This window comes from Gymnoscopelus braueri (genome assembly GCF_963280865.1).
Source record: "Gymnoscopelus braueri genome assembly, chromosome: 7".
In the NCBI taxonomy this organism is placed as follows: Eukaryota; Metazoa; Chordata; class Actinopteri; order Myctophiformes; family Myctophidae; genus Gymnoscopelus; species Gymnoscopelus braueri.
Window position 1 is genome coordinate 50830618 of NC_137608.1, and position 23058 is coordinate 50853675.

General features: G+C 39.7%; 1 protein-coding gene across 1 annotated transcript in view; it reads left to right on the forward strand.

Moving 5' to 3' along the window:
* Nucleotides 1-2517: 2517 nt before the first annotated feature.
* gda (guanine deaminase) overlaps nucleotides 2518-23058 on the forward strand; it is a 25029-nt gene continuing 4488 nt past the window's right edge. Inside the window, exons 1-11 of the mRNA XM_080433401.1 lie at nucleotides 2518-2742; nucleotides 6397-6485; nucleotides 10436-10607; nucleotides 12074-12161; nucleotides 15002-15107; nucleotides 15831-15858; nucleotides 16601-16708; nucleotides 17828-17935; nucleotides 19325-19422; nucleotides 20733-20800; nucleotides 22377-22523. Coding sequence (XP_080289527.1) covers nucleotides 2611-2742; nucleotides 6397-6485; nucleotides 10436-10607; nucleotides 12074-12161; nucleotides 15002-15107; nucleotides 15831-15858; nucleotides 16601-16708; nucleotides 17828-17935; nucleotides 19325-19422; nucleotides 20733-20800; nucleotides 22377-22523 — 1144 coding nt within the window. The 5' untranslated portion in view covers nucleotides 2518-2610. The remainder of the gene's footprint in view (nucleotides 2743-6396; nucleotides 6486-10435; nucleotides 10608-12073; nucleotides 12162-15001; nucleotides 15108-15830; nucleotides 15859-16600; nucleotides 16709-17827; nucleotides 17936-19324; nucleotides 19423-20732; nucleotides 20801-22376; nucleotides 22524-23058) is intronic.

Sequence of the window (23058 nt, forward strand, 5' to 3'; positions counted from 1 at the left end):
GTTGCAGGGCTAAGCATGGATCAGATTTTAATTTTAATTTAAATATATATAATGTGCTGAGACCTTGACTGAAACACTTTGGCTTCATGGCAGGAGGACACATTCTGAAGCATAAGGTGTGAAAGTGGTAACACATTGGTAGGTCCACATAGCAGCAGGTATATGTGCATGATTATAAGGTGCTAAAAACACACATAGGGCAGAAACTTTACAGGCCTGTCAGGGCACTTTGGAGCTGTTGTAGAACAGCCTGAGTATACTAGTCCATGAGCCAGAGCCCCAAAATTGAGCAAAAATTATCGAAAGAGTGGGCAAAACCAAACCTATATTAAATTGTTCATAGGGTCAATACGAGTAAATAAATATATGATAACCTCTCCACAGGAGCAGCTTTTTCATGGTTATCACACATTTTGTTATTTTCCCCATACGTACATGACAGGTGAAAAAATGACAAAATTTAAAAAAGAGTTATCATAATGAAACTTCCTGAGTTGATTACTTACATGAAGACAATGATTTATCGTATTACAAGTTTTCTGAAATTGTATATTTAAATATGCAAATTAGGCATTTAGTCCATGAGCCAGAGCCCCAAAATTGAGCAGATATTGAATATTCCCTCGTTAAAAACCTTTGAATCCAACATCTTAACAAAATGAAATAAGTATGTTGACTCTGGCTTTGTCCAATGTTGATTCTGGAAAGTTATGCAAATTTGGGCATATTTTCCTATGCCTAATTTGCATATTTAAATATACAATTTCAGAAAACTTGTAATACGATAAATCATTGTCTTCATGTAAGTAATCAACTCAGGAAGTTTCATTATGATAACTCTTTTTTAAATTTTGTCATTTTTTCACCTGTCATGTACGTATGGGGAAAATAACAAAATGTGTGATAACCATGAAAAAGCTGCTCCTGTGGAAAGGTTATCATATATTTATTTACTCGTATTGACCCTATGAACAATTTAATATAGGTTTGGTTTTGCCCACTCTTTCGATAATTTTTGCTCAATTTTGGGGCTCTGGCTCATGGACTATACAGGGGCATTCTCTACTCCAAACTTATATAGACGAATCCACAGACGCGCTGCCTGTAGGCAGCCATAGCTGCGGTGTCAACGCTCCGCACCGCGACACCGCAGCAATGGCCGCCTACAGGCAGCTACAGGCAGCGTGTCTGTGGATTCGTCTATAGCCTGAGGATATGGGGCCTACGCTACTCCAAACTTCTAGTTAGTCGTTGCTGAGCTTTTTCCCGGACCCTAACGTGGTGTGTGTGTCCACTACTACAGTATTGTAGTGTGTACCAATACCTAGGCTTGGCCTATAAGCACTAGGGAACAATATGTGAAGTTATGGAATAAGGGGTACAATTCAGCATCTTATAAATAATAATTATTATTATTATTATCATTATCATTATCATTATTATTACAACGTTATTATTGCAACTGGGCCTAGACAAGTCATCTAGCTTTTTTTTACTGCTCCTAGTATTGATGATTTATTTTATGGTATATGTCTTTATATGTCTTGATGAATTGTATGTCTTTATATGTCTTGATGAATTGTATGTCTTTATATGTCTTGATGAATTGAAGAGGTTACATAGGACCACAATGGAACCAAGCCCTCAGGGCTTTTTGTGTTATTCTTTTAGCATTATTGTATAACTGTACCTCTGTACTTTTTGCCAATTGTTAATAAAGTATTCAATCAATCAATCAATCATTATTATTATCATTAGGCTATTATTATTTATTAATGAGTTATTTCAGCATTTCAATAATCTGGACATTTGAGGAATTTAAACAGAATATATACTGTTTAGCCTAGTTATTTTTCAACTGTGTACCACTACTCTGTTTGTACAATCAAGACTATCATAGATGTATTTTAATGATTTTTACATTTGCATATAGATATGTAACTAGCAAAAGTCCGATTTTTTGTTTCCTTTGATTGATTGAATACTTTATAAGTAAGTACAGTTCATAAGAGGATTTAAAACCCAAGAAAGCACTATGGATGTTTCCATTGGGTCCCTTCCCTTAGTTTGTACTCAATTCATCGAAAAATCGTGTTCCCTGACCGGGAATCGAACCCGGGCCGCGGCGGTGAGAGCGCCGAATCCTAACCACTAGACCACCAGGGACGTACGTGTGTTCATTGATTGGCTACAACTCACGCCTGGACGCACGCACACACACACAGGCGCAGTATTGTGCAGAGAGAGAGAATGAGAGAGAGAGGGGGAGAGAGAGAGAGAGAGAGAGAGAGAGAGAGAGAGAGAGAGAGAGAGAGAGAGGATACAACGTGTTGGCGTGTTGCAAACACTTCAAAGAAGGAGTGCTCCGCAGTGCTCACGACCCGCCCCCTCCTCCCCTCCTCCCCTCCTCCCCTCCTCCTCCCCTCCTCCCCTCCTCCCCTCCTCTCAGGATAAAAGGCTTGACGCATTTCAGAGATAACATACTGTACTCTGAACCCTCAGGGTGACCAGCCTTCACTCACTGACTGACTGACAGACTGACAGCAGAGCCACCACACAGCCTGCACTCACTGACAGACAGGCTGACAGCAGAGCCACCACACCGGCCACATGACGACCTCTAACGGACACTGTGTCACCATGACGCTGCGGGTGTTCAGAGGGACGCTGGTCCATTCTACACCTCTCTCTGCTCTGGAGATCCTGGAGGATGCGCTGATAGGAGTGGACCAGGAGGGCAAGGTGAGCTTATAGCGGTGGTGGTGGTCTAAAAGATTTACATTTGATTGATTGATTGATTGATTGATTGATTGATTGATTGATTGATTGATTGATTGATGTTCTTTATTTAGTAAGACATGAGAACATCCTACATGGAAGTACAAATTCACAATACAAGGTCTACTAAACTGGGAGACTCATTAAGCACTAAAGCTTGTTTTAAATGAGATCCCCATGCACACATATCACGATGAATTTCAACTTTCAAGGACGGTTGTTGGACCCATGACTCTTGGAGAGTGCGATACATTTGTATCACACTCTCCAAGAGTTATGTTTGTTTTCAGTGGTGGAAAAAGAAAAAGTATAGCCTACTCACATGTTTTACTTGAGTAAAAGTATCGATGCTGCAATGTAGAAATACTCTGTTACAAGTGAAAGTCCAGTGTTGAAAATCTACTTGAGTAAAAGTGCAAACGTATTGGTATCAAAATGTACTTAAAAGTAAAAGTACTCATTATGCAGAAGGTCCCTTTACACAAGTTTTCAAATGTATAACATTTATAAAAAATCCTTTGAAAATAGCAGATCTACAAGCTCACAGTGAATCCCATCGTGAGGCATTGTGAGCTTGTAGATCTGCTATTTTCAAATGGACAAAATGTATATAGGGCTGACTGAAGTGGTTACTGCATGTTTTGTTTTTAATAATGAAAATCTACAAAGTAACCAGTAACTAAAGTTTTCAAATAATTGCAGTGGAGTAAAAGTATAATATTTGCCTCTGAGATGTACGTAAAAGTACTGAAAATTGGAAATACTCAAGTAAAGTAAAAATACTTCAAAATTGTACTTAAAGGGATACTTCACTTTCACATAAAATAAACATTAAAAATATATATATAAAAAAATTTAAAGAAGTTATGGCAAAATAAAGGCCCCCTCACACATTAGTAGGACACTCTAATGCGTGAGGGGGCCATGAATTTTCCATTACTTTTTTCATTTATTTTTAATATATTTTTTAAATGTTTCCCGACCCGAAAGTGAAGTATCCCTTTAAGTGCAGTAATTGAGTAAATGTACTTAGTTGCTTTACACCACTGCAGATCAATTCAATGTGGAACCCTGCCGAGGAACCCTGAGGGCAGAGTCTGGTAGAAAGTAACTAAGTACATTTACTCAAGTAGACTACTGTAGCCTACTTTAAGTACACTTTTGAGGAACATACGTTTACTTTACTTAAGTATTAAAACATTTTCCATACTTTGTATACTTATACTCCACTGCATCTCAGAGGCAAATAATATAATAATAATACAATTAATTACTCCTTTTCTTTCTCCCTTTATTAGTTTGTACTCTCACTCTCTCAGACTTATATTCAGACTTTTTACTTAAGTACAAGCAAATACCACAATATAGAAATACTCTGGTGCAAGTAAAAGGCTTGTATTTTTAAATTGTACTTGAGTAAAAGTACAAAAGTATTGGCGGCATCAAAATAGTGCAAAAGTGCGACGCATTGTGAGCTTGTAGATCTGCTATTTTCAAAAGATTGTTATACATTTTATACATTTGAAAACATTCTTCATAATGAGTACTTTCTACTTTTGGTACATTAAGTACATTTTGATACTAATACTTTTGTACTTTTACTCAAGTAAATTTCATTTGACAAAATGACAGAAGATGACGTCAGATGACAAACTCAAGTCATTTCAAGTCATTTTAGATTTCATGAGCTATGAGCTTAATGTAGATCTGCTATTTTTGAAAAATCGTGAAAATGTGTGCAAATCTTTGAATATATATATTTTTAAAGCGAACATTTGTAACTCAAATCTTTGCTTGTGGTCTTGTGGAGGGCGGGGTGGGGGTCCCTGGAACAACACATTTCGAGATGGGGGTCTGCGGCAAAATACACATCTAAATTTTTTTTTCTAAATCCTAACCGTATGTTATAATATCGGCTCCAACTTTTCCATGTCAAGGACCCCCAAAATGTGTAAAATGTATTTGGCCGCCGACCCCCATCTTAAAATATATGTTGTTCCAGCCAGGGACCCCCAGAAGGACAATATGAGTTACAAATATTTGCTTAAAAAATATATACATTCAAAGATTTGCACAAATGTTGCAGATCTACAAGCTCATAGCACTCGGCACAGCGCTATGAGCTTGTAGATCTACTATTTTTTTTAATAGCCAGTGAATAGCAGGTATAAATATAATGGTTATAGCTAAAATCTAAAATGACACAGATGCGTTCCCGGGTTGAATGGGTTAATTGAATGGGTTAAATAAGTACAGTTTTACAATTTGATAAATACAATTTACAGTTTAGGCATTGATCTAGCAGACAGACGCTCTTGTCCAGAGAGACACACTTACAATGTACGATCAAGAGTTAAATGGCATGAACTTTAGTCAACAATGTACTGTATAGAGGGCAAAGAAAAAACAAGCAAAGTGCTCTAAATGAACCAGGATAGGTAAACATTAAGGGAATGTATCGTCATGACGTCATACGGTATCAACATTTTATTAATTAAATTAAAAACAAAGAAACTAAACTAGCCCTTGTCATGTCTTCCATCACATTGTCTCTGTCGGGTGGAAACCTCATACTGTATATGTCCAAAACTGTTGCTTTTTAGGATTCAAATTCAAGAGTATAGAAAAAGTAGCAGATCTATCGAGCTTGTAGATCTGCTACTTTTGATACTTTTCTGTGATGCACTAGTATGAACAAGTAAGGCGTTAATTTACAACAACAAAAAACCACAGAAAGTTAAAATGTGGAGGTAAGAGGTTTCTACCCGACAGCAACGACATGCAAGTCATATTCAAAGGCTTTTGGAGAGAAATGAAACATGACTCCATGCAGTCACTTTCACTTTACAGTAACACAGAAGAGGGAGGGGCATGTGTCTACCCTCCCCCCAGCTGCAGCTAAAAGAGTAGTAGTAATAATAATAATAATAGCTCAGATTTATATATATAGCGCTTTTCTAAGTAAAGTCTCTTTACATAGCTAGGCTACCTGATATCTACACCTAACGTTCAGTTGAATATATTAATAGCCGACACACATAACAAGACTAAGTAAGTCTGTTATACAGTATCTTTTCCTGACAATAATTTTGAAACTTTTACTCAAGTCAAATTTTTTTGAATACAGGCCTTTTACCTGTAACAGGTAAAGTATTTCTACATTGTTATTTCTACTTTTACATAAGTAAAACAATATAACACACACGCACACACACGCACACATACACGTGCACTCGCGCGCTCGCACACACACACACACACACACACACACACACACACACACACACACACACACACACACACACACACACACACAGACACACAGACACACACACACACACACACACACACACGACAGAAATGTAAACAGCACGTGGTGCAGTCAGACATTAAGGCAAAAAAAAATAACACAAAAAAAGTCCTGGGGACTTGTTTCCATTGTGGTCCTATCTATTCAATTCATCAACATAGCATAGAATATTAACCATTAACACATGTCAACACATATAAACACTAGGTGTATGCATATCTGAACAAAGGAGAAAAAGTAAAAAACGATGGCAGTGAATGACGTCTCCTTTCGATGGGAAATGACCTTTAACCTCCCTCTGTGGTCAGATCGCCTTCGTTGAGAGAGGGCTGGACGTGGACAAGGTGTGTCGGACCCATGGATTTGACCCGTCGGACGTCACTCACCTGGAGCAACAGTAAGATCACATTACATCATTTATACCGTTGTTGTCGGGCAGAAAAACCTCTTATCTCCACAGTTTAACCTTTTGTTTTCTTTCGTAAATTAACGCCCTACTTGAACATACTAGGTTTTGGAATTAGTATTTGTCTACAATGACAACAAGCCCAAAATAGGGACACCAGGGGGTTAATGAATTGTTAACCACTTATACGGTTTAGGTTTAGGTTAATTTATTTTGGTCCATTTTAGACAAAGTATACTACAGTACACATCAGTAAAAGCACCTTAACACATACAGTGCCAAGATCCCGTCTACACGTTCTTTCAAATCCATCGCTTGAGTGCCAGGATTCATAAGAGCCTGTTTACACGTTCTTTTGAATTTTCATTGTTTAATCTGTGATCGCACGGCTGTGTTTATTTCTCATCAACACTTTCGTTTTCCACTTACGTCACACTCACCCGGAGCCGGATGTAAAAAAAAAAAATCATTTCCGGGTCACGTTGTTTTTCTCCGGTGATTTTCGGCCAGAATAAGGAAAAACACGGTTTTTCACACGGTAGAAAAGACAAACGGACAGCTCAACTTCTATTTTCTTTGGTCCGGGTGACTAACAGCCATCGTCGTAGTGTATCACGTCGTTTTCAGGCCGATCAGCGGGCCGGGAATTGTCGAAAACGTCACATCCTTTGAATGACCGGATATGACGTGGGCCTGTTTGGGAGGGGGTGAGCGAGGTGATCAATGTTTGGATGTGCTGCTCTCTACTGGTGGAACAATCGTAGGTGCTTGACAACACAATCAGAGAATGTATTTGAATGAAAAATTAAAAAACAAAAAAATTAAAAAACACGCAAATTGCTGGCACAGGGGTGAGTACATTATGAATAAACTCTGGCAGTCAATGTGTTAAAATGGTCCACTTTAAACTCCAGCGTCCGTAACTTTTAGCATCGTGACGTGTTGGGAGCTTGCATATCGGCTGTTTCCAGCTAATTTAATGTTGAGCCGCAAACAGAAAAGTTACTAGTATAGCATAGAGCCCTGAGGGACTCCGGTCAACTCAAGTATAGGGGTTTAAAGGTAGGGAAAGTGATAGTTTTGGTTAAGTGATAGTTTCTAGTTAAAAGGTTTAAAGGGATAGTTCACCCAAAAAAATAAACTTTTTTACTATCGATTAGTCACCCCGTGGAGACTTGAATTCAGTAACAGGAGTCTACATGTCTCTCTAGCTCTTTAATAATCAGAAAAAATTACATTTTCAGATGTGTTGCAAAATTTCAGCCAATCAGGAGAAAGTACCCATCTATCCGTTTCATTCTTATAGTGTTCCAGTTCCAATTGTGTATCTGCTCATTTCTTTGTGACACTTCCAATTTCACTTGTTCAATCTGAATCCTGACTGAGTTCTCTATCCTGATTGGATAAAATTGGTATCCTGACCTGAAAATGCCTTTTCTGTTTAATAAAGAGCTGGAGAGACATGGAGACTCCTGTTACTGAACAAACACTCTATAGCAGGGGTTTTCAACTGGTGGTCCGTGGACCACTGGTGGTCCGTGGAGGTATTGCACGTGGTCCCTGATCATGCATTCAGTGATGTAGGAAAGTGAAGAACTTCACAGTCCCTTGTGAAGTTCTGGATGAGTTGTCAGGCAGAATTCCCAGAGCTTACAGTAAACGCAGTTGACAGCAGTTACTGGGAAGTAGGAGGTCAAGAACGTCCACAGAAAAGGGCAGTGGTGGAAAAAGTACTCCATTGTTTTACAAGTAGAAGTCTGGAATTCAGAATTTACTTGAGTAAAAGTACAAAAGTATTGTTATCAAAATGTAATTAAAGTACCAAAAGTAGAAAGTACTCATTATGCCTAATGTCCCGTTTCACAAGTTTTCAAATGTATGAAATCTATAAAAAATATTTTGAAAATAGCAGATCTACAAGCTCACAATGCATCGCGACGCATTGTGATCGGCTATTTTCAAACGGCCAAAATGTCTATAGGGTTGAAGTGGTTAATGTATGTTTTGTAATGATAAAATAAAATCTACAAAGTAACTAGTAACTAAAGTTTTCAAATAATTGTAGTGGAATAAAAGTATAATATCTGCCTCTGAGATGTAGTGGAGTAGAAGTAAAAGTACTGAAAATTGGAAACACTCCAGTAAAGTGAAAATACCTCAGAATTTGAGTAAATGTACTTAGTTACTTTACACCACTGGAAAAAAGGGCGTTAGAATCTCTAGAAGGGGAAGTGTACCGGATTGCCAGTTATCATTATTATGAAATGTGCCCATGATGTAATAGGGTGTGTCTGCTCACTGTATACATAAGTTACCAATCAGTATATCAGTTAATATGACTTTAATGGAAGGTTGGATAAAGTAAGAGAACAGAATCGTGGGAAAGCAATAGATCAGTGGTTCTCAACATTTGTTTAGCTCTGTCTGGACCACTAGCATATTTTCAGTTAATTAATGTCTGGGCTTAATATAATTTGTTGCATGTAATATTGTGCAACAAATTAAATCAAGCCCTTAACAGTCATTATTTAATTTCAAGCTTCTTCTTTTTTTTTTTACCACACCACACCTATTCATTCAAATATTTTCTTACATTTGATGGACTTTTGAAATATTATTTAAACATATTTTAACACATTTAACAAAGGCATTTTATTTGTTTATATTTTTAAACATTTTCCCATGGACCACCTGCAGGCCTAATAATGCCATGGACCACTAGTAGTCTCGTGGACCATTGGTTGAGAAACAGTGGTATGCATAGACATGGGATGCATAACAAGTGTTACCAAAGAACTCATCTTAGCCCATATCTCCTTCCAATGCAACAGTGGTCCCCTGGTTGATTCTTAGTCAGGGTGGTGGTCCCTGGTTCACCATCAGTTGAAAACCCCTGCTCTATAGCAATGATTACTATCAGAATATAGATCTATTTATTAGTGTTGCAGATTTTGTAACTAAATCTACAGTTGATTTAGTCGACTAAAATGTATTTTGTCGGTGCCTCGATGCCGTCGTAATGGCTGATTTTACACTTGGTTGCATGCTGAAAATAGCCGATCTACAAGCTCACAACGTACGACGCGTTGTGAGCTTGTAGATCTGCTATTTTCAGAGCGCAACACCCGAGCACAACCAAACATAAAATGACTTGTCTTTGTTTTAGTTCTACTGGATCTCTTCTCCTCTAGTCCCTCACTAACATTTTAGTCTAGTTTTTATTTGTTGACGACATTGTCAATATATTTAGTCTTAGTTTTAGTCATCATAGCTTAGCTCTTTAAGACCTGAGAACGCGTCTGTGTGTCATTTTTAGATTTCGTTGGGCTATTAAAAAATAGCAGATATACAAGCTCATAGCGCGGCACCGAGTGCCGCGCTATGAGCTTGTAGATCTGCTATTTTTGAAAAATCGTGAAAAATTTTGTGCAAATCTTTGAATATATATATATTTAAAGCGAGCATTTCTAGCTAAAATGTTATTGCTTCTGGGGATTCTACAAATGTCTTCTAAATCAGTTTAAAACAGTTTTCTGAAACACTTATGTTGCTATAATATTAATGTCAGTGTCAAGGAGCCCCACAACGATATGTATTTGGCTGCGGACCCCCATCTCAATTTTTTTTTTCCAGGGACCCCCAGAAGCAAAGATTTGAGTAAAAAACAATTGCTTTATAGATATATATTCAAAGATTTGCAAAAAAAAAACACGATTTAAAAAAAAATAGCAGATCTACAAGCTCATAGCGCGGCACTCTGTGCAGCGCTATGAGCTTGTATATCTGCTATTTTTGAATAGCCAAAAGTATAAAATATGGATAAAGTGGTTACACAGATGCGTCCCCCGGTCTTAAAGGGTTAGTTTTTATTTAGTTTTTTGTCAGTGAAAAAATGAAGTAAATTTAAAGTGGTTAATGTTGTGCCTGACCCATCCCTGCAGTGAGTTCTTCATGCCGGGTCTGGTGGACACCCACATCCACGCGTCTCAGTACAGCTACGCCGGCACAGCCCTGGACGTCCCGCTGCTTCAGTGGCTCAACCTCTACACCTTCCCCGCAGAGGCTCGCTTCAAAGACCTCAGCTTCGCCCACAGGGTCTACTCACACGTGGTGGTGAGGGGGAGAGCAATTACTGTTTAGGCCCAGGGGTCTTCAACAGGGGGTCCGGGACCCCTAGGGGGTCCTCGGGGTTACCACAGGCCAAATCATTGTGTGATATGATATATTTCTTTTACATTAAAGAGGTGGTGCCATGTTTTTGCACTTTTTCAGTTTTTCATGAGGTTGATAGAACTTCATTAAGCCCCCCGGTGGTGTTTTTATGGTGTTTTATGTCTTCTCTGACTATTTGGAGTTTCTTCCTGGAGGCTGAAACCTTGAGGGTCAAACGTGCCAATAGAGAAACAGTGCTTTAGTGACATCACAAAGCCATACCCTCCCCCTCATTATCATAACACAACAGGTGTGGGCATGAGGAGGAGGAGGGACTAGGACAGGTGGGTGGTGCTAAGGTGGTGGAGGAGGTGCTAAGGTGAGAACCAGGTATACTTAATGAACTGGAGGTGTGTCCACATAAAAACAACATTTTAACACTTACTGTACACTTCTTTTTTTTTTAAAGAAATCCTTACATAATAATAATACCTTATGATCAGGTTTTAGGGTTGAAAAATATCATGGCACCCCATCTTTAACCACTTGAACCCCAGCATCCTTTTTCTGAGGAGAACTTTAGCAAAAACATTGCCTGCGAAATAGCACTGCGAGGCGTTTGGTTTTGAGCTTGTAGATCGGCTATTTTTTGGTAAAGAGATATAGGTGTAGAGGGAAAAAAAGAGCAGACCAAGTAATAAAAAGAAGTTTATTCTGAAACACAATTTTTACCAATATAGAGGGGGTCCCTGCTTCATCTCTCTCTCAGCTAGGGGGTCCTTGGCCTGAAAAAAAAAACGTTGAAGACCCCTGATTTAGGCATTTAGCAGAGGCTCCTATTCAGTAGCCTGGTATCCAGCCTGCTTCGCTACGTTCGGCGGACTTTTTTTTCTCTCTTCGCTTCTCAGTCTGGAAAGCCTCCTATCTCCAAGGGAGGCGGGACATGCCAAAAGCATCGAATCGAACCTGGGGCTTCTGATTGGTCTGTGGTGCGGGGCGGGACCAAAAAAACTGTGTGATCGTTGTGATTCGTCATTCGTTTGAACAACATCCAATCAGCAACGACGTTGCCCAACGTAACATATGTAGTTCCAGTGTAGTTCTGCAAAACCTTCCAATGGGAGGCTTTCCAGACTGAGAAGCGAAGAGAGAAAATAAAGTCCGCCGAACGTAGCGAAGCAGGCTGGATCCCAGGCTACCTATTCAGAGCGTCTTACTATACAGCAGTAGTTCTCAAACTTGTTTTCGCGCCAAGGACCTCCAAATTGTAAAACAGAAGAGAAGATTTGAGTAAATCTAAAAACCTAAAATCATTTTTCAAACACTTTCAAGATGTTTTTCAAAATGAGGTGACTTGACAGCGTTTAGACGCATCAGGGGAACGTTTTTAATCCTGTAATATGATCCTCTCTCTGTGTGTTTGTCAGAAACGAACGCTGAGAAATGGAACGACCACCGCCTGTTACTTTGCAACCATCCACACAGAGGCCTCTCTGCTGCTGGGCCAGATCGCAAGTGAGAGAACACACGCACACACAGACACACACACACAAACACACACAAGCGCACACACACAGGCACACATGCACGCACACACAAACGCGCGCATGCACGCACAAAGTTTGGGTTCACGGGGAGACATAGCATTTGTCTTTTAGGTTTTGAGCTAAAAGTCTGCATTATAGGACCTATGTTCATGCACAGATGGATAATCATTTTGGTGAAGAGATTTAGTGTAGACAAAAAAATAAGTGGTCCGAGCAAGGACAGTTTTAGCACATGTCCCTTTCACTAAGACTAGAGGGTTGAAGTGGTTCATTTAACTGTACTGTACTGTACTGTACTGTACTGTACTGTACTGTACTGTACTGTTACTGTACTGTACTGTACTGTACTGTACTGTACTGTACTGTACTGTACTGTACTGTATCTGTATCTGTATCTGTAAACCAAGTTCAGTAACTCAATAGCAAGATGCTCCTCTCTGTGCAGGAGGAAGCATCAATAAATGATAAAACCCTGTCAATGAATTCACAGGACAAGTAGAGAGAGGGAGATAGTTCAGTGTTGACAAACACTCACATGGGGGTCATGCTCTGGTGCCATGACAGAAGACTTTGGAATGGAACCAAATGTAGGGACAAGTTCGAGCAGATGAAGGCCAGGCTCAAGTTCAAGCTATTTAACACTTATTTGTACCTGCAGAAAATCCCGTACTGCACCTTTAAAAGTAGACAGTGTTGTTGACTCAAGCCTCTGGTCCTCTCTGGAAGGGTTGTTTTACAGCCAATTGTGACATAATTACTTAACGCCGCCTCCCCACTTTGAACTTTGTGACAGTGTGGAAGAAGTACACACACACATGCACACGCACGCGCACACACACACACACACACACACACACACACACACACACACACACACACACACACACACACACACACACACACACACACACTCACCCCCATTGAGCCTTGGATATTTTTAGTTTTTTTGTCGCATTCCTATTAAAGCCAATAATTTGAAGACCAGTGGAGTCCCCGGTATAGGAGACACAATGGAGACTCTTTGAGTCTCCTACCGGAGTCTCTGCCGGTCATCAAATTATTGGCTCAGGAACGCGACAAAAACGAATAAATCTCCTTGAATTCAAGGCTTCATGGGGTGTGTAAAATAAGTATTTTTTGGGTGAACTATTCCTTTAAGTAAAAGTAGCAATAGCATAATATGAAAATACTCTGTAAGGGCACGGTCACACCATACTTTTATTTTACCTCTGGAGCGGAATCTGCCAATGCTTTGTCAATGCAAATATGTGGATTCATGGTCAAAACATCGCAAGACCATGAATCCACGCATTTGCATTGACAAAGCATTGGCAGATTCCGCCCCAGAGATAAAATAAAAGTGCGGTGTGACCGTGCCCCAACAAGTGAAAGGCCTGCTTTAAAAAATGTACTTGAGTAAAACAGAAAAGGTAAAGAAAATCACTGCTCACCCATAAAAAACTTGGGTGAGGTGCGGGAGCTGAACAATATCAGGGTGAACCAAGGGAAAAAACTTCTATTGCTTTTACTTGAAGTACAAAAGTATTGGCTTCAAAACATACTTACTTAATTTCTTTTTTCTTTTTGTCAAACTTTTTCAAAAATAGCAGATCTACAAGCTCACGATGCGTAACTTCGTGACACGTCGTGACACGTTATGAGCTTGAAGATCTGCTATTTTCGAAATGCCAAAGTATAAATAGGAGCATGATTGGTTCATGTATGTTTCGTAATAATAATAATAATAATCTAAATCTACAAATTAATTGGTTTCTAAAGTAACTAAACTCTGATTCACCTTTGTCCCGATCTAAACAGTGTGCGCAGAATCTGCAGGCTTGTGTGTGTGTGTGTGTGTGTGTGTGTGTGTGTGTGTGTGAGTGCGTGTGTGTGTGTGTGTGTGTGTGTGAGTGCGTGCGTGTGTGTGTGTGTGTGTGTGTGTGTGTGTGTGTGTGTTGTCTGCATTACATAACACACACCATGTCATAAATAAAGACTTAAGCCCTATTCACACAGGTCCAGTATTACCTGTGGGACCTCTGGTAATCTACAATAATTGCAGAGGTTGTCTGTGATCTTAACCCATTCAGTCCGGGAACGCATACTGTGTCATTTTAGATTTTTATAGCTTTAACCATTATTTTATACTTTGGGCTTTAAAAAAATAGCAGATCTACAAGCTCATAGCGTGGCACCATGTGCCGCGCTATGAGCTTGTAGATCTGTCTGTGAACCCCCCCACCATCTCAAAATATTTTGTTCAAGGGACCCCCAGAAGCAAAGATTTGAGTTAAAAACGTATATATTCAAAGATTTGCGCAAATCCTCATGCTTTTTCTAAAATGGCAGATCTACAAGCTCATAGCGTGGCACTAGCCAAAGAAATCTAAAGTGACACTGAGGCGTTCCCGGATTGAATGGGTTAATCCTGTGTGTGAATCGGCCACATGTCCATAACTTGTAAAGTAAAAATAATTCCAGTGCAAATGACAATAACTATCATATTTCTGCAAACACAGAGGTTATTTGATAATGATGATAATATTAGTCTTGTGTCAAATGATATCTTAGTTGGTTTCTGTTTTTTGCCTTGCTTTGCTGTTTTTTTTTTACCTCTCTCCTAGTCGAGAATTATGGAGGCATTAGGAATTATTAATTAACATTTTGACAGCATTTTGGGTTCAAATGTGGCTAACGTTGCTACACAATTTGGGTACATTATATGGTTCCATTTGCATCATGCCATTTTACTTGAAGATTGATAATTGTCATATATGCATAACTGTGATTTATCTACTTCTTTCCTAGATGACCTGGGACAGCGCGCCCTGGTGGGGAAGGTGTGCATGGACACCAACAACGCTGTGACCCACTACAAAGAGAGCACCCAGGAATCACATGAGGAGACTTGCAGGTGGGTTTCACTGGGTCACACATAACAGCAAGATCATATTAAAATGTTTTGTTTTTCTCCGTTAAATGAATAAAATAAATACCGGTCCATATCTATCGGTCAGATAAGAATTAATTACATCAATAAACGGAGGAAGGAAACGTGTTATAATAGTATTTGGGTTTATTCCAGAGAAGAGATCTTACAAGTGTTGGACATGCATGGTTCCAGATATATTCGTCTGACGTTCAAACAGAGATACAGAGTAATAATACACATAACGTGGTGTTACGCCTTTCGTCATCACGTCAGCCGTAAGTTATGGCTTGAATGGCTCAGTTTCTTGGGCAACCAAGGTTGGGGTATCGAGGTTAACCTGCTATCTAATATTATTTACATACCAGAAGGAGCCCACCAGACCAAAACACTGTTGCAGGCTGCCAGAGAGGCACTGACACTTTTAACCATATTAACACATAGGCTACAAATGGAAAATGGTACACTTTAGATCCATAAGAAAATGGTACAAAAACATACCTATCACCTACTTTACACATTTTCTTTACATTTACATTTCTGTTTGGCTTTTAGGCTTCATAAACAAAACGCACATTGAATATATTTTGAATAGGGTTTAAGTGGTGGGTGATGGTAGTCTAAATGTTGTGTGTAAAGATATGGCAGATCATGGATTAGAGGTTATGGAATACGGGATCATAATGATGTATTGTTTGTGTCTTCTAGGTTCATCGGAGAGATGCTGGAGAGGAAGGTAAGAAAACCACCAACCAGCCGCAAGTCAACAAGCTGACAACTAGCAACATTATCATTTCATAACCTTAATCTTTTTGGTTTTAAATGTTTTATGTGTAATCATTGAAGATGAGGGATTCTCCTCAGTCATCTACTCCAATGGTTCTCAACCTTTTCAGGCTGTGACCCCCCAAAATAATCATATTTTAACTGGGGACCCCACCCCACCCTGATAAGTACTTGGAATGTAGGAGTTGAGGCATTACATTTAGGTTGACTTGGTTCCACAGATAAATATTGTGAAAATAGACAATCTATAAGTTCACAACAAGCTTGTGATCTTGCAGATTTGGCTATTTTCTAAAAAATTATTCTATTTCTTAGGTAATATTTGGCAATTTGGCCAATGTTTGACATTTTTTTTTAGTACAGTTTGTTGATTACTTTTGACAAAGTAATGATCTTTTTTTATTTATTTTTTTATTATTATTTATAAGGCCTTAAAAAGGTCTTAAAAGTCATTAAATTGACACTTTATAAATGTGCAGATACCGTGTATACACTTATACTGTATGTTGATTTATTTACTGTTGAGTGAGAAAACAATGTTGCACATTAAGCTAATCATCTGGGGACCCCCCGAAATAATCTGGGGACCACAAATGATTTACCCCCCTGATCTACTGTATGGTTGGTTCTTTTCTCTCCTCACACCATGATTTAGGTTTTATTTCTCCATCTCTCCTCTCTCTCTCTCTCAGTACCCTCTGGTGAAGCCTGTGGTGACCCCTCGGTTCGCTCTGTCCTGCTCGGGGACGTTACTGAGACAGCTGGGAGAAATCGCCAGAAACAACGACCTGCACATCCAGGTGAGCCCCGTTCACCTGCCCCGTTGCTGTGGCAACCCGCCTTAGATACATTATTATTACCCATCCTCCCCCCCTATGGGATCGTTGCCATGGAGACGACGACGCATGCAGCATTGAACCTCACGGGGTTTGGAACCAAAGAGAGAAAGAAAGAAACGTGGAGAGATGCTTCTCAACCAATGGTGGAAAAAGTACTCAAATGTTTTACTTAAGTAAAAGTATCAATACTGCAATGTACTTGAGTAAAAGTACAGAAGTATTGGTATCAAAATGTACTTCAAGTACCAAAAGTAGAAAGTAGTCATTATGCAGAATGTCCCATTTCACAAGTTTTCAAATGTATGACATAAACACTGTTTTCTTTTGAAAATAGAAGATCTAAGCTCACAGTACTGTATGTCGTGCTGCGACTCATTGTGAGCTTGTAGATCGGCTATTTTCAAAAAAATTATACAGGGCTGAAGTGGTTAATTAAGTTTTGTAATGATAATCAAAATCTACAAAGTAACTAAAGTCTTCAAATAACTGTAGTGGAGTAAAAAGTACAATATTTTCCTCTGAGGTGTAGTGGAGTAATAAGTAAAATTACTGAAAATTGGAAATAATCAGTAAGTAAAAAATCCTCCTTTGTCTTAACTGTACTTAAAGGGATAGTTCACCCCAAAAAAATACGTTTTTTTCTATCGATTAGTCACACCATGGAGACTTGAATTCATGGATATTTTTTTAGTTTTTGTCGCATTCCTCAACCAATAATTTGATGACCAGCGGATCAGTAGGCAGCGGTTCCGATAGAAGACACAAAAGAGTCTCCTACCAGTCCGCTGGTCATCAAATTATTGTCATTGATGACCACCCCTTCTCTTTCTATTAGTCTTATGAACGACCAGCAACAGCTTGAACAACTATTGTCACAGAAACGTTCTTCCGCGTACGGACATGTCGATGACCCCCCTCCTGGTCGACACCGGTCAACAGGGAGCTCCACCCCTTTGCTCCCATTGGATGGAAGTGAACGGGAGAGGGAGGCTGACACCTTCGTCCTGACGTGTATGTGTGAGCGCTGTGGCCTCCTGAACCTTCATCTAACTGAACTCTGTTTGTGTCTATTTCCATCAGAGCCACGTCAGTGAGAACCTGGAGGAGGTGAAGCTGGTCAAGGAGTTGTTCCCAGAGTCACAGTCTTACACCGACGTTTACCTCAAACACAACCTGCTCACTGACAAGGTTAGGCTGGAATGAATACATTACAGGCACACACACACACACACACACACACACACACACACACACACACACACACACACACACACACACACACACACACACACACACACACACGCACATGCATGCTTTAACCCATTAAGACCGGGAACGCATCTGTCTGTGTCATTTTAAGATTTCTTTGGGCTATTCAAAAATAGCAGATCTACAAGCTCATAGCGCGGCACCGAGTGCCGCGCTATGAGCTTGTAGAGCTTGTAGATCTGACAATTTTTGCAAATCTTTGAATATATATATTTTTGTAAAGCGAACATTTTTAACTCAAATCTTTGCTTCTGGGGGGTCCCTGGAAGAAAATATTTTGAGATGGGGGGGGGGGGGGGGTCCACGGACAAATATCATTTTGGGGGTCCTTGACATAAATAAAGTTTGAGAACCACTGATATTATAGCAACATTAGTAAAAAAATAAAAAATAAGCTGTTTTAGTATTTAGAAGACATTTGTAGAATCCCCCAGAAGCAAAGATTTGAGTAAAAAATGTTTGCTTTAAAAAACATTTATATATTCAAAGATTTGCACACATTTTCACGATTTCCAAAAAATTACATAGCAGATCTACAAGCTCATAGCGCCACACTCGGTGCCGCGCTATGAGCTTGTAGATCTGCTATTTTTGAATAGCCAAAGGAATCTGAAAATGACACAGATGCGTTCCCGGTCTTAATGTATTAACACACTGGTTACTAAACAGTGGGTTGGGACCCATTGTTGGGTCGCGGACACATTTTTATAGTTAATATTAACACTGCCAGGCTTATTTCAAGCTAGTTGATCCATATGCCAAAGGCATTTTGGGTCAAACGGAGAATTTTTTTTCTCCGTTTACATTTTAACATTGAAGTGGATGGAGAATTAACTTTTTGAAAATCGTTTTCTCCTAGTTCCTTTGAGATTCAAAAGAAAAAAAAGTAACCAAAAAAAAAAAAAAAAATATTATTATTTTTTTTTAGGAGACGTCAAAAGACGTCATTGGCACTAATGGCACACTGAAAACGGCCGTCAAAAGACGTCATTGGCACTATATTAAATCAGACATTTTCAAAAACAAAACAGTCAAAAGAGTTCAAAAGAATTTCAGATGAATGTAAATTGTACAAAGTGGTTAATTGGGTCCAATGCTTTAACGCACGCACGCACGCACGCACGCACGCACGCACGCACGCACGCACGCACGCACGCACGCACGCACGCACGCACACACACACACACACACACACACACACACACACACACACACACGCACGCACACACACACACACACACACACACAGCATCAGATGTTTACTTTTTTCTTCCTTTTCATAACGATGCTGATGACACTGATTGACAGACAGTGATGGCCCACGGCTGCTACCTCAGTGATGAAGAGCTGCTCCTCTTCAGAGAGACAGGAGCGTCCTTGTCCCATTGTCCCAACTCCAACATCTCGTAAGTCTCTGCTCTCCTCCATTGTCCCAACTCCAACATCTCGTAAGTCTCTGCTCTCCTCCATTGTCCCAACTCCAACATCTCGTAAGTCTCTGCTCTCCTCAAGGACCCTAAACCAAGCCCCCAGAACCACGGTAGAACAGTGAAGCTGCCTTCGCCTGGTGGTCAAATCTGGGATAGCAACACTTCTGCATTTAAAATGCTACTGCGAGTGCGTCAACCATTGAAACCTACTAATGTCCAGTCGTGTAAAGTAACTAAGTACATTTACTCAAGTACTGTACTTAAGTACTATTTTGAGGTACTTTTACTTTACTGGAGTATGTTCAATTGTCTATACGTTTAGTTCTACTCCATTACATCTCAGAGGCAAATATTGTACTTTTACTCCACTACAATTATTTGAAAGCTTCAGTTACTAGTTACTTTTCAGATATAAATGATTATATTATAAAACATACATTAACCACTTTAGCCCTATTTTATACCTAGGCTATTTGAAAATAGCCGATCTACAAGCTCCGATGCGACGCGTTGTGGGGGCGGGGCAGTCCGCCCTCTACATATATTATAACTCTATGGTTTAAACCAGTGGTTCTCAAACCTTTTTATGTCAAGGACCCCCCAAATTGAAATGTTTTTGACCCCAGAAGAGACAAATTGAACAAGCTTGTAGATCTGCTGTTTTTGAATAGCCAACATATACATGGATAAAGTAGTTATCCCACTTTGAGAACCAATGCCCTAAACAACAACAACAACAACAACAACCCCATTAGCCTACTCTGAAACTGTACAAAAAAAACAACTGTCACTGATTGTCTCTCTCTCTCTCTCTCTCTCTCTCTCTCTCTCTCTCTCTCTCTCTCTCTCTCTCTCTCTCTCTCTCTTTCTCTCTCTCTCTTTCACTGCCATCCACCTCAACAAAGACTAACCAATTTCAGAAGACTGAAATGGGACTAAAACTAAATGGTGTGTTATTCAAAAGACTAAAACTAAGACTAAATCAGAATTTACTGTCAAAATTAACACTGGTCGCCATAAAGGACACAAAGGGGAAACCCATCAGAAAGAATCTGACTCTTGACAGATCATGCAGGACATCAAGGTAACAGAGCTGACCAGGGTTGGATTTGACCAGTGGAGATATGTTTTATCCACGCTTCTGGTCAGACTAATTAACTAACCCTCTCTCTCTCTCTCTCTCGTCTCTCTCTCTCTCTCTCTCTCTCTCTCTCTCTCTCTCTCTCTCTCTCTCTCTCTCTCTCTCTCTCTCTCATTCTCTCTCTCTCTCTCTCTCTCTCTCTCAGGCTGTGCAGTGGAATGCTGGACGTCAGAAATGTCCTGAAACATGGAGTGAAGATTGGCCTGGGAACAGGTCAGATTTTATTCACAATAAAAGGGCCATTCATTCACACACCAAGCACACTAACCATGACCTTTTCAGAGATCATTTTTGGGGGGTGAGGTTGTACTTTAATCACTTAAACCCTCTATTGTTGGTAAAACAGACCTTGTACAAACAAAGTTGTAACTGTACTTTTACATATTTTTTTCACTCCACCAAATCTCTCTGATCTACAGGCTCACAACTTGCATTTAATGTCTGGGTGTGAACTATTTCAGATATGTATCGTTTTAAAGCAACAATGACACCTGTGTTTGACAAGCATTGCTTAGCAACTATACGTTGTTGTCATGGTTACCACATGAGAGAGAGGCAGGACCGATGCAACAAATGGACCAGGGGCCATTATGTCCTTTCAGATGACACGTTGTGAGCTTGTAGATCGGCTATTTCCACTGTAAAGAAGAAAGTGGAAGTATGTACACATTAAGTAATAGTAATGATGTCAGGGAATCCGGTACACTTCCCCTTCTGGAGATTTACTGTGGAATTTCTAGACCTCTGACTTCCCAGTATTCTGACGCGTCATTGACACGTCATCATAGGTCACTGTTCCGTGGAATAAAACATTCACTTTTACTTTCCTACATCACTAAAGCTGATCAAAAGCAATTACAATACTTAACCACTTTAAACCCTCTATTGTTAGTAAAATGGACCTGAGCTGTAACAGTACTTTCACACTTTTTCTCTCACAACGCGTCATGCTGCGACACGCCGTGAGCTTGACACTGTTTCACAAATCACACATGAGGACTTACTCATTGATTCAACCTTTATTTAAGATTCTCGGAGAGATCATTGAGCGAGACCCTCATTTATGAGGGTCTCGCCCTCAATGATGCCGAGATTACACACATATAAATAACATATGAACAACAAAGAAAGACAATATGTCCTTCAACAATCAGTAAAAACAGTTGCATGTTGACAGCAATCAGTTAAAACAGTTGCATGTTGACAGCAATCAGTAAAAACAGTTGCATGTTGACAGCAATCAGTTAAAACAGTTGCATGTTGACAGCAATCAGTAAAAACAGTTGCATGCAGGTAATGCACGGTTATTATATAAATTCCTAAAATGTCCAATAGATGCTGGGGTATTCAGTTAAGCTCTTGTTGCAAGAGGTTCCAAGAATCAGGTGCACTAATGCTGAAAGCCGTCTTTCCCAGTTCTGAACTGGCAAAAGGAACCAGAAGGATTAGCCAATTGCTGGAGCGATTTAGAACGTGACTAGGTTTCTGACGTAGCATGGATGAGATATAAGGTGGTGATTTTCCAACCAGGGTTTTATAAATAAAGAGGTGCCAATGATTATTGCGCCGCTCAGCCAGAGAAGACCAGCCCACCTTATCATACAGGACACAGTGATGAGTGCTGTAGCTGTCACCAGTAATACACCTCAGAGCTGAGTGGCTGACTGAGTCCAGAGGCTTGAGGGAGGAAGTGTGTTTGTATGAGGCGGCTGTCTGTCATACAAAAATCTTTTAGTCGTGATATTTTGTTTTTCTTTAATCCATGTGCTCGTGATGTTGTTGTTTTCAGACGTGGCAGGAGGATACTCGGCCTCCATGCTGGACGCTGTGAGGAGAACCCTGGACACCTCTAAAGCCCTGACCATCCAGAACCCAGACCACCATACTCTGACCTTTGAGGAGGTCTTCAGACTGGCCACGCTGGGGGGAAGCCAGGGTAGGTTAACCACTACCAGCAACCAACCACTGGCACTCTAATCGAATCCAGAAGTTTCAGTCAGACTGAGAGTCTGTGATGTAAGCATGTAGTCTGCAGTGGTAGAAAAAGTACTCAAATGTGTTACTTAAGTAAAAGTATCAATACTGCAATGTAGAAATACTTTGTTACAAGTAAAAGTCCGGATTAAAAATGTACTTGAGTAAAAGTACAAAAGTATTGGTATCAAAATATACTTAAAGTACAAAAGTAAAAGTACTCATTATGCAGAATGTCCCATTTCACAGTTTTTCAATGTGTAAAAAATCTTTTGCAATGGAAGATCTACAAGCTCACAATGCGTCGCATCGTGACGCATTGTGAGCTTGTAGATCGGCTATTTTCTAAATGTATATAGGGCTGAAGTGGTTAATGTATGTTTTGTAATAATAATCTAAATCTACAAAGTAACTAGTAACTAAAGTTTTCAAATGATTGCAGTGGAGTAAAAGTATAATATTTGCCTCTGAGATGTAGTGGAGTAGAAGTAAAAGTA